Genomic DNA, 11,981 nt, shown 5'->3' with positions numbered 1-11,981 from the left:
TCCCATTGAAGCGTGCCGCATTCCCTTAACCTATACAAACGCCAACCTCTACCAACTACAGACATGGAAAAAACATCCTCCGACCTGGATCTCCCAGGATTTAGGTTCCACCCAACAGAAGAAGAGCTCCTTGATTTCTATCTGAAGGGTATTCTCTACGGCAAAAAGCTTAGCTTTGATATCATTGGGACCCTCAACTTGTATCGCCATGACCCTTGGGAGTTGCCAGGTATGCTTATTTATTTCGTTAGAAATATTCATCTGAACCGTTCAAAAGGTAGTTCGCACTGTAAAGTTCTGCTCCGTCGAAAATCTAATCAATTCGCTCATTTCATTGGCTACATGCCCACAACCATACATTGGATTTCGATGGTGTATAATTGGGTTATAATGGTTTTCACCAAATGTAATCTTTATGGTGCGTTCCATCTTTTGCATCGTTCGAATGTTCAACAGAACTGACCGGTTGGCAGGAAAGATAGATTTGCGGGTGAACAAACGGCTAACCGATGCATGTGGGGGTGAAATGGCTTAATCTAAGCATTTGGACTTTGTGTTTTGATTTCAGCGTTGGCGAAGATAGGCGAGCGGGAATGGTACTTCTTCGTGCCGAGAGACAGACGTCATGCGAACGGGGGACGTCCGAATCGTACGACTGAGAATGGATTTTGGAAGGCAACGGGTTCGGATCGTCAGATACGAAGCGTGAAGGACCCGAAACGGGTTATTGGATTGAGGAAGACGCTTGTTTTTTACAAGGGAAGAGCCCCACGAGGGTGTAAGACGGACTGGGTCATGAACGAGTATAGAGTGCCAGACACATGTCCTTCACCAAAGGTACTAGCTAGAACACGTTTCATGAATCAACGAGTTCTAATGGTTAGGGCTGTTAGCGGGTCTCAGGACCGCTCTGTACCCGTTTGAACCGACCCACTCTCAGCGGTCTGGGGAAATTAGACCCGCTTAAAATCGAGTTGGTTTCCGGTCCACTATGCTGGACCCGGTTAAAAGTCACGTTGAGTAGGCCCATTTTACTAGACCCGGTCATAAATCGGGTCGTGTTGGGTTAGGTCCAGTTAATTTTAAATTAATATGTGGCAACCCCACAAAGCCACAGGCATGAAAGACAGATTCTTACCACATGACACATACGGGTAGGATCTAATCCATTTTCTTCGTGGGTCCGACCATATAAATGCCCTTAGTTGAGTTCGACCCGAACCCAACTCAAATCCAAGGTCCATAGTTGAGTTCGACCAGAAGAACCCAACTCAAATCCAAGGTCCAAATTTGGTTGGGTACCTAAACCCGATAGAATTCTAGTTCGGGTCCCTTAAAGCACGTCCTGAACCCGAGCCCAATGAATCGATTCACAGCCCTGACTGTTCTCGTGTCAGACAAGTAGACTTGACTTGACTTCTTGACTTGGATCAGTTCTGTGAAGTTTCCTTCATTGACTTAAAAAGTATTAAAGAATAATCAAAAAATAATATTATGTAGCGGAGAAAAGGTTCTTGTCACGGCGCCTTTAGGGCCACCCAATTATGGAGGGTGGGAATCTTCACACGGATTTCAAATCATGCATCATAAAGTTCCTACAAATCAGTACCGTCCATTATTCATGCCACTGTGGGCATGCCATGGTACGAAAAGTCACCCAACTGGATGATCCTAACCCTTCAATTGTTCCACATCATGTTACAAACTTTCATTCTCCACTGATTGGAGGGTTATCATCTTAAAACCCAAGTGTTTTCTTGAGTCCCAAAAAGCGATTCGGTGGTGGGAGCCAATAAATAGATCTTTTGTTTCTCTGCCTGCTTTTGCTATCCAAATCTAGTGGTATTTACTGGATGGTTAGGATCATTCAATGGACGCGATTTTTTCAGGCCCACCTACCTTATTGGTGTGGTTGAAAGTGCAGCCTTACCTTCCAGAGCTCGACCGAGTTAATAATAAATTCATACCCGAAAACTCAACTCGATCGGACTCCATTTTCCTTGGGTCGACTCGATTTTTCGACCTAACCCAAATCAGTAGTTAATAAAAATATACTAAAAACAGTAGGAATAAGAACAGATACTTGAATTATCTTTGTACTAGTATCATAAAATGAGAAAACAAGTAACTAATTATTGCATGCTGCTCGTTGAGTGTGCTACTTCACCTTGACAGAGGTCATGTGTTCCCTACCATTGGCAAGCGACTCAGCCTGAGAATCATATGGAATCAATGAGTTAGTGAGTCAACTCGACGAGTTTTCACCATTCAGGCCGAGTCACTCGAAGATTCTAGTTTACTAGTGACTCGGCTCAAAATCTCGCTGAGTCAAGTTGACTTGGCCGAGTTTTGAGTGGAGTCGGTGAGTTTTAGAACTGTGATCTGAGTGTCAAAAACTTGTCGAGTTTGCTATGGAATGAGTTGCACTGTTATTTATTTATTTATTTTAATTTAGTCATTTCATTTCGTTTTATTATCAAAGATCAGAAAGTTCATTTCTAGGCTGTTAATGTGGAATTTTTTGTTCATGCAGGAAGACATAGTGCTTTGCAAGATCTACAGGAAAGCCACGTCTTTAAAGGTGCTTGAGCAAAGAGCAGCCATGGAAGAAGACATGAGGACATCACAAGTTTGCATCTCTGAGGCAGACATGGTTTTGTCGCCCGAGCAAGAGAACTTGCCAATGACAATGATGCCTACGAAGGAGGATGTTTGGGAGGAGGAGGAAAAGAAGAATAAGAATGAGAAAGAGAGCGAGGTTTCATCAAAGCAAATGAGTTGGGCAAAAGACAACCTGCCCGAGCTTCAATTGCCAAAGTTCAACATGGAATGGATGCAGGACACTTTTTCCTTGCGTAGCCCATGGCTCGAGAACTGGACTCCTTATGCAAATGTGTTGAACTTTTAGAACCGAAAGAGGTGAATGATCTTCAATCTGTAGATAGTTTTAATTTAATCGCACCTCGACAGGCTTTCTCAGGGCTGATTTCGGGAGTTGAATGGATTTCGAGTGAAAAAAACAGCTGCCTTTTCCTTTAATGTAGAAAATAATAGGTGTTTATTATTTTTTGTAAGTAACCATCGCACTCTATGCTTTGCCGTGTCGATGAACGGATATATTCTCCTGTTTAGCTTGTGTTATCTGCTAATTTAGAAGGTTTCCTTCACATAAGAGAAATTATGTGGATAAATCTGAGATGTTCTAAAATCATGGGTAAGTGTGGCGATATCACAATATGAGAAGATACCGTCTTTATGAACTAAGATGAGTGAATAGTGTTGTAGATTGCAAATTCTAAATACAGATGAATTTTCTCGAGTACATGTGGGATGTTCTCCTCAGGTATATGCATGCTCAACACATCTAGTCCCTAAATAGCATTTAAAGTTAACTCATTGAAAGTTAGTCATATGACGAGTGTACAATGAAGACAGAGAGATGGATCAATGATAAAATTAGAAATGAATGTACCAAAGGAAATTTAGGAGTAACACTAATAGGTAATAAAATGAAGGAAAGGACTTAGATGGCTTGGTTTTGTACAACAAAGATCAATTTCAGTTGGAAAAGCTGCATAAGCAAACTCTGAATTTGGATCAAATATTTAAAAATAAACGCAAGCAAAGCAAGCAATCACAAGCACAAAGAACACACGAATTTTTACGTGGAAAAACTCTCGTGAAAAAAAAAATAAAATCACAGCACAAAGCGATATCGAATCACTATAAAAACTAATTACAAGAGAATATAAGAACCTACAATGTTGAAAATTCTCATTTTGTCCTCTTTAAATCCTGGAAACCTTTAATCTCTTATTAGAATTCCCCAATCTTACAATTACACCCATATTTATATTGTTGCACTCGAATTAGGAAATAATCCGCGTAATTTTGCAAAATAGCGTGTTGTCGATCGAAGCATCGATCGATCGACACCGATCGAGCAATCCTCGATCGATTAAGCTAGCATGTTCAAGGGATCGAACACGCCCAAAAGTGTCTAAAGAGTTTAGAGGTATTTTATGAATAGTGTTCGATTGATTGAGACTGTCCAAAACTATCTAGAGACCAATCTACATAATTCGGGGTTCACTCGATTGATCGACCAGGGTGGTTGATCGATCGAACTCTTATTTCATGTACAGATTTAAGACATCTCATAATAATATTTACCATTGCTTTAATCTTCAACTCCAAGTTTCATCTCTAATCCCCTCTATCATAACTTCATCATTGTAGTAACCATTTATGCACACTTCGTCTTCATCAACCTTTTACCAAACATAGAGAAGTCGAATAGAATTAAGACTTCTCTGTGGGAACTACTTTTGTAAGCATATCTGTCAGATTGACGCTCGTATGGATCTTTTTAAAAGTCACGCCGCCTTCTTCAAGCACCTGTCGGATAAAATGATGACCAACATCAATATGTTTAGTACGATAATGGTAAATGAAATTCTTCACCAAATTGGTTGTGCTTTCGCTGTCACAATCAACCAGCACGACTTCATGCTGAAGCTTGAGTTCCTTCATCATTCCTCTCAACCAAATACTTTCCTTAAAAGCTTCCATCACCGCCATATATTCAACTTGTGTTATGGAAAGAGCAACCACAGTCTGAAGATTTGACACCCTACTAATCACTCAACCCACTAATACAATCGAGTAGTCGAAAGTCAACCTCTTATTCTCTTGTAGAGGTTTGACATATTTCTGCTCACAACACTTACTGCATGTGAAATATTCAGTCTCGTAGAGACCATGCGATACATCAAAGTGCCAACCATGTTCAAATAGGGAACACGAGACATAACCTACCTTTCTTCATCTATAATATGATATTACTTTGAAAAAAGCCTGAAGTGAGCAGCATGAGGTTTGGTAACTGCCTTAACCTTGTCCATCCCAAACTTTACCAATATCTTCTCAAGGTACTCGACTTGATATAATTGTAATATTCTCCTATCCCCATCACCGTATATGTCTATGCCGGGAATCTTCTTTGCAGCCCCTTATATCTTTCATTTCAATTATCTCTGATAGCTTAGTCTTCAATATATTGATCCCATACATGCTTTGATTGGCGATATGCATGCCATCAACATAGCATACCAATAGAAATCTACCATTACTTAGTGTTTTAAAGTAGACGTAATAATCATATTTACTCTTATTAAACCATTGATTCACCATAAAAGTATCAAATTTCATGTAGCATTGCGTTGACGATTGTTTTAGGGAGTATAACGACCTCCAAAACTTACAAACTTTATTTTTCACCCCTTACACCTTGACCCCCTATAGTTGCTTCATGTTGATCTGCTCTTTTAATTCCCCACGTAGGAAAGTTGTCTTTACATTTATTTGTTCTAGTTCCAGATTGTATTAGACAACCAGCTCTAACACAAACTTAATAGATACCTGCTTAACCACAGACGCGAAAATCTCGCTGAAGTTGACACCCTCCTTCTACGCATACCATTTCGCAACCAATCTTGCCTTGTACTTATCATATTTATTCTTATAAATATACTTAGACCTAATCATTTTTTACTTAATGGGAAGCTCCACTAACTCTCACATCTCATTATTGTACAAAGAGTCCATCTCATCTTGCATATCCTTCATCCACTTCTCAACATCTGAGTAATCTAGTGCTTTCTATAAGATAGATGGACCCCCCCTCATCTGTAATGAGGATAAATGCAATATTTGAGTCATCTTTATATCTCGCCTGTAATGTATGATTCGTAGGTGGATTTCTCCTCACAAAAGGCTACTCCACCTACTCACATTCTTCTTTCTGCTGCTCGACTTCAACATGTGTCTCACCTTTGTAAATTTCAACATCAATTACTATCGATTTTTTTAATTCCTTGTGTTCTTTCTTATGGAATAAAGAATCCTCATCACACCTAACGTCATGACTAATCGTGATCTTTCATGTGACCCGGTTGCAAAACTTATATCCCTTTACACCATTACCAGTAACTAACAAAGATACACTTATTCTCCCTTTGGTCTAACTTATCTTTCTCAACTGTCGGTACATAAGAGTAAATATCACAAACAAATACTTACAACCCTCAGTAATAAACTTCATGATCACTCCATACTTCTTATGGAATTTTACAACTAATTGGCATAGACGGAGACCGATTCACTAAGTAACAAACCATATTAATGACCTCAGTTCATAATTCTTTGCCTAACCCAGCGTTGCTCAATATGCTTCGGGCTCTCTCCAAGAGAGTTTGATTTATTTATTCTACTACACCGTTATGCTTTGGTGTATGCTTGATTATGTTATGCCTTACAATCCCCTTATCTTTATAAAGCTGGTTAAATTCCTTCAAAGTGAATTCACCCCCATTATCTATTCTCAAAACTATCAACTTCTGACCTTTTCCACCATCACCTTCCATACTTTGAAGGTGGTGAAAACATCATATTTGTACTTCATAAGTACACTCAAAACTTTTCTAGAGAAGTCATTTATGAATGATACAAAGAATGATGACCCCCTCCAGAAACTATGGTGATGACCCCTATACATTAGAATGCATATAATTTATAACACCTTTATTAATATGTTTACCCGATTTAAAAGATAATTGTGACTATTTACTATATATACAATGCTCATATATATATATATATATATATATATCAAAATTAACACTTTAAAATGTAGGGATTAAGGAATGATTAGAAAGTGCATTCATACTGTGCTTGCTCAGGTGGCCCAAATGTGCATCCCACAAACGTGCCTATGTGTACTCCACTATAAACACTCCTGTTCTAATTGATACGATATTCTCGATCAACCTATAAAGGTTACTGTTATATTATGCCTTCATCACTATGAGTGCCCCTTTTGAAACCTTCAAGACATGATCAAAACCAATGAATTTGCACCTAATTAATTGACTCTAGAGCTCCCAAAGAGATCAAATTCTTTCATAGGTCAGGAACGTATCTCACATCTATTAGAATATGTTCCATCCCATCAGATATCTTGATGTACATCATCTGATTCCAACGAACTTATAAAAAATATCATTACCTATAAACACCTAGCCGCCATTACGCTCATTTTATAGGGTGAACCAATCCTGACATAAGGTCGTGTGGTATAACACTCCCGTATTCAAAATCCACTCATCATTGAGATAACTAGATTTGGATGAGGTCGGAACATCACTGGTGCCTTTTAGTATACTTATTTGTGTACCTTGATTGTCAATCATGTGCATCTGTGTGTCCGAGAGTCATTTGAGCCCTTAAAAGTTAAAGACATAAGACACATGAAGGATAAAGCATCAAGGAAGTAAAGAACGGGTAAATGAGGTGCCTTGGTGACCATAACCTTAACCCAAAATAATCATAAACCTCTAGATGATCATGATTGATCAATCCTAGTACACAGGATTTTCTAAAGGTATGGACATGTCCTCTAGAGAAAATTTCTCCACAAACGGTTTCAATCTCTAACCATTCATCTTAAACATATTACCGTTTTTAGATTTAAAACTTCCATGGCCCCATAAGGAGAAACATTCTTTATTATAAAAGGGCTGATCTGGATTGTAGTTTTCCAAGAAAGAGATGGAGATGAGAATTATATAGGAAGACTTTCTTATTTGGCTCAAATGCTTTCCTAAAAATGTTCTTGGCATGGAACACTTTCATCCTCTCCTTATATATTTTCACATTATCATACATGTCTTTCCTAATTTCTTCTAACTCCACAAGCTGGAGTTTACATAGCATGCTAATTTTGTTAATGTCGAAATCGAGCTTCTTTATGTCTTAATATGCTTTATGTTCCAATTCCACTGGTATGTGACAAGATTTAGGACATTCCTATAGGGGTTTTGAAGGCAATCTTATAAACCTACAACACGTTGGTTAGCCTTAAAGACAAATCATTACATTCTAGATTTACATTTTTTTTCTAATATCCATTTAGTCTCCCTATTTGAAACTTCAACATGACCACTTGTCATTGGATGATAGGGTATAGCCACTTTGTGTGTAATACCATTAATCGAACCCAAGGGTTAACAACCCAAATATAGGGTTGCGTTACAGTAATAACTTGGTAAGACTGAGGTTGATGCACATGGAACTTGGTGAGAATATACTAAGAGTTTAATCTAAAAAACCAATTGGTCTTAATTTTTAATCCAACAAAATAAAAGAGTTGTAGAAATAATTATAAAAAAAGACTAAGGATCCATGAATCCCCAACCAATAGATTTTGAATTCAATTCGTCTTCTCAAGTTGGTAACTCAACTAGAGCTAGATTCCAATCCATCTAGATTCCAATCCGTTTTATCAGAAGATAACAAAGTAATATCAATAAAAGACATCCAACATAGATTAGAATTATGATAAGCTTGATCTCTCATGAAGATTTATGTAATCACATTGTAGAGAATTAAAAGCATATAATGTACTCGGAGGCGACTATAGATCAAACAACTTTAAAGGTTGATTCCTTCCCCAATGTAGGAATTTAGTTACATCCAATCACAATTCAACATAAAAACCTTAACTTTCGTTGAAGAAATGAATTAAAAATCAAATATCTATTGAGCGGTTTATCCCTTAGCTTTAGTTAAGAGATTAGCCAAGCATGACTAAAATCTTAAATAAAACATAAGTAAAACTAGAAAATACAAAATAGAATAAAATGATTGAGAAAGAAGGATGATTCTAAAGAAGCTCCGCAACTCATAGGTCTCTCTCCTCTACCTCAATTCGTACCTAGGAAGGCTTATAACACCTCTTTAAATAGGAAAATTCTCACCGACTTGGAATTGACTTCAAAATTTACACTTCCATTATACTTTGACTGCAATCGACTATAGCTTTCGGTTACACTGAACATCACTTTCATGACACCGAATTAGTTCCTCAGTTGCAACCAAATTTCTTCAATTTTCTTTTGAAGTCTTTATCTCCCTTAAGTTGCACAAAATCTCCTTGGTGGCATCGAACCTGGCTTCGGTCAGACCCAAGTGTCCAATTGAATTAAGTGTGAAAATCATAGTTTGTTGCTGGACTGTTCTGTGCACATTCGGTTGGACCGAATTAACCTCATGTGAGACTAAATAGTCTGTTATTTCTCTTATTGAATTGTATGATTTTTCAGTCCTTTCTCCATATTTTATACTTGATTTTCTTGGATCTTTGACATGTGAATTCTTCTTTAATGACTTTCAATTTTTCAAGTCTTGTCTTGATTAATGTTTTAAGCTTTAATCTTCCTTCTTAAGCATACTTTCGTTTTTGTTTTCCAGTTTACCTCGTATGTACAAAATAGATGTTAGTTAATTAATTAAACACTTTGAATGCATAGAAACTAGTACAATTGAGTGGATAAATGCACAATATTTAGGCGTTATCGACCAAATTTCTTCATTAAGCTCTCAAATGATTTATTATAAAAGTGTGAACCACCATCGTTGATTATGGATCTCGACGTACTAAATCTCATCAAAATATTTTCTTTTAGGAATTATAAAACTATTTTGTGGTCATTAGTTCTACAAGGAATCACCTCCACCCATTTGGAATAAATCCATAACTAGGAAGCAATAGTAGGAATGACCGGTCCATCTTTTCAAAATTTGATCAACAAAAGGTAAGGGAAAGTGGTATTTCCTCCTGATAGTATTAAGTTTCTTGTAGTCAATGCACATTCTCCAACCGGTGGTAACTCTAGTTAGCACGAGTTCATTGTTGGCATTGTCTATGATGGTAATTTTGGACTTCTTGGGTACTACTTGAGTTGGGCTCACCCACTGACTATCGAATATAGGGTAGATGATATCTACTTCCAATAGTTTCAACACCTCTATCTTCACCACAGACCTCATGTTTGGATTTAATCAGAGTTGTGGTTGCCTTGATGTTTTAGTATTCTCATCTAGGTGTACTCGGTGAGTGAAAATTAAGCAGTCAATTCCCTTGAGGTCTATAATAGTCCATCCCATGGCACTCTTGTGGTTCTTAAGAGTGACAATAAGCGTCCTCTCTTGCTCATCATCCAAGTGGGAGGAAATCACCTCTAGATATGTGTTTCCTTGACCTAAGTAAACATAATTTAACTCAAATGACAATAGTTTTAGGTCAAGCTTCGGTGGCTTGATGCTAGACCGTAGAGGCTTTGAGTCCATAAGGAGCAATTTTTCAAAGCTTGGCCTCCACCGATTAGTTTCAAGTATTGGTTCAGAATATAATAAAGCGCTCACTATAACCAATATCATGTGATAATCATAATCCATAAAGTGAGCAATACAGGCTTCTACAGGGTTGGAGATTGTAGTCAATATCAACTCCTCCAGCATGAGTGTGTCGATCATGTTTACCTCATGGATCTCATCTACATCCTTGAGTTATTTGCAGAGATTAAACATGTTCACCTCCAATGTCATGTTCCCAATGGATAACTTCATCACTCCATTCTGGCAATTGATGATTGTATTTGAAGTGGCCAGGAATGAGCATCCTAAGATGATCGAAATTTGAGTACTAGCGTTTATGACCAGCTATGTATCTAGGACGATAAAGTCTATCGGATAGTAGAACTTATCAACTTGGACGAACATATCCTCAACTATCCCCTCGGTATATGAATATATTAGTCAATGAGTTGTAGGGTCATCTTGGAGGGTTTTAATTCACCAAACTGTAATTGTTTGTACATTGAGTAAGGGATGAGGTTAATGCTTACCCCAAGTCTAGTAAGTCATGTTCAATTTGGAATTTTCCTCTGATACATGAGATCATAAGGCTACCAAGGTTTGTATATTTTAGGGGGGCAATTTTTTATTATATATAATTGCGGTCACTTGTTTTATAAAAAAGCTTTCTTTTGGACATTTAAATTTTATTTAATTGTGCAAAGGTCCTTAAGAAACTTGGTGTAGGACGGAATTTATTTAATTGCATATAATAAGGGAATGTTGATTTTGACTTGTTGGAAAATATCTAAGATATCCTGATTCTTTGATGGGCATTTTGATGAGAATAGCATTGGAGAAACGGGTTCACAGGCTTGTACTCATGCACTGACTCTTTTTCATGTGGAATAGGGCTTGGTCTATCATCATCTTTAGATTTATTTGAATCCTTAAGTATGTCGGCCTTCATCGGGATTGTTTATCTATTTCTTTTCCACTTCTAAGAGTAGTGATGGACATGGCCTATTCCACATGTGGGTTGGGAGGATTCAAATCACTCTCTTCTTATTATCATTTTGGCTTAGGCTGAGGTTAGGCTGGAAAGGTCCCTTTCTCCCTAACAGTTAAGTCTGATTCAATCATTAAAACTGATGTTTTGAGATCATTTATGGCCTGCATGGTGATTTGATTAAACTGCATTTTCCCTTGCATAAATGCTTGTAGTGTATCCTTATAAGTCTTTTTTTTTGTAGTTGAACTTGTGGTGCACTTTGCGGTGCATGGGAGGTCGATTGTTTGCATTATCAGTTGGCCCATTTCTCCGATTGAAGTTGGGATGATTCCGCCAGTCAAGATTGTACTTATTAAAGTTTGGTGCACTAAATGGGCATTGGTAAGCATTCATGAATTCACTTGAGCTTGCAACACATCTTGAAAAGTTGGGATTGTAGGATGATCATTCATAAGGTGTGCATCACTCTCACATATGCCACATGCTCTTTTCATAGCCGCATTGGTGGGTTGGATCGCTTCCATCTTCCTTAGTTCCATGGTCTCAACTTTTCGAGTGGGACCCACAATCTTAGCATTCCCATCATCGTCCTCCTTGAGGACATATATTCTCCCTTTTTATTTAGGAGTGGGCTTGAAATTACTTGATTTTTTGGTGGTGTCCCATGATTATGCGTTCTCATTCAATCTATTAAAGTAGTCCCATGCCTCTTCTTGGTTATTTTTCATGAACTCGCCATTACACAACATCTCAACAAATTGGTGCATATTTGAGT

At 37.7% G+C, this 11,981-nt stretch overlaps 1 protein-coding gene across 1 annotated transcript; it reads left to right on the top strand.

Moving 5' to 3' along the window:
- On the top strand, nt 1-3,131 carry LOC131243286 (NAC domain-containing protein 6). Its single transcript, XM_058242513.1, has 3 exons — nt 1-229; nt 569-837; nt 2,534-3,131. The coding sequence occupies exons 1-3, from the start codon at nt 64-66 to the stop codon at nt 2,906-2,908; spliced, it is 810 nt and encodes a 269-aa protein (XP_058098496.1). The 5' UTR covers nt 1-63; the 3' UTR covers nt 2,909-3,131.
- The last annotated feature ends 8,850 nt before the right edge of the window (nt 3,132-11,981 follow it).

The sequence above is a fragment of the Magnolia sinica genome, chromosome 4 (genome assembly GCF_029962835.1).
Source record: "Magnolia sinica isolate HGM2019 chromosome 4, MsV1, whole genome shotgun sequence".
NCBI classification, from domain to species: domain Eukaryota; kingdom Viridiplantae; phylum Streptophyta; class Magnoliopsida; order Magnoliales; family Magnoliaceae; genus Magnolia; species Magnolia sinica.
Note: the sequence above shows the minus strand (reverse complement) of the source record. Positions and strands in the feature narration are given on the sequence as shown.

Excerpts from the sequence above, each read along its gene's own strand:
- LOC131243286 (XM_058242513.1), top strand. The coding sequence starts at position 64 with ATGGAAAAAACATCCTCCGACCTGGATCTCCCAGGATTTAGGTTCCAC. Across the intron at positions 230-568 it reads TGACCCTTGGGAGTTGCCAG|CGTTGGCGAAGATAGGCGAG; the intron begins GTATGCTTATTT and ends TTTTGATTTCAG. Across the intron at positions 838-2,533 it reads ACACATGTCCTTCACCAAAG|GAAGACATAGTGCTTTGCAA; the intron begins GTACTAGCTAGA and ends TTGTTCATGCAG.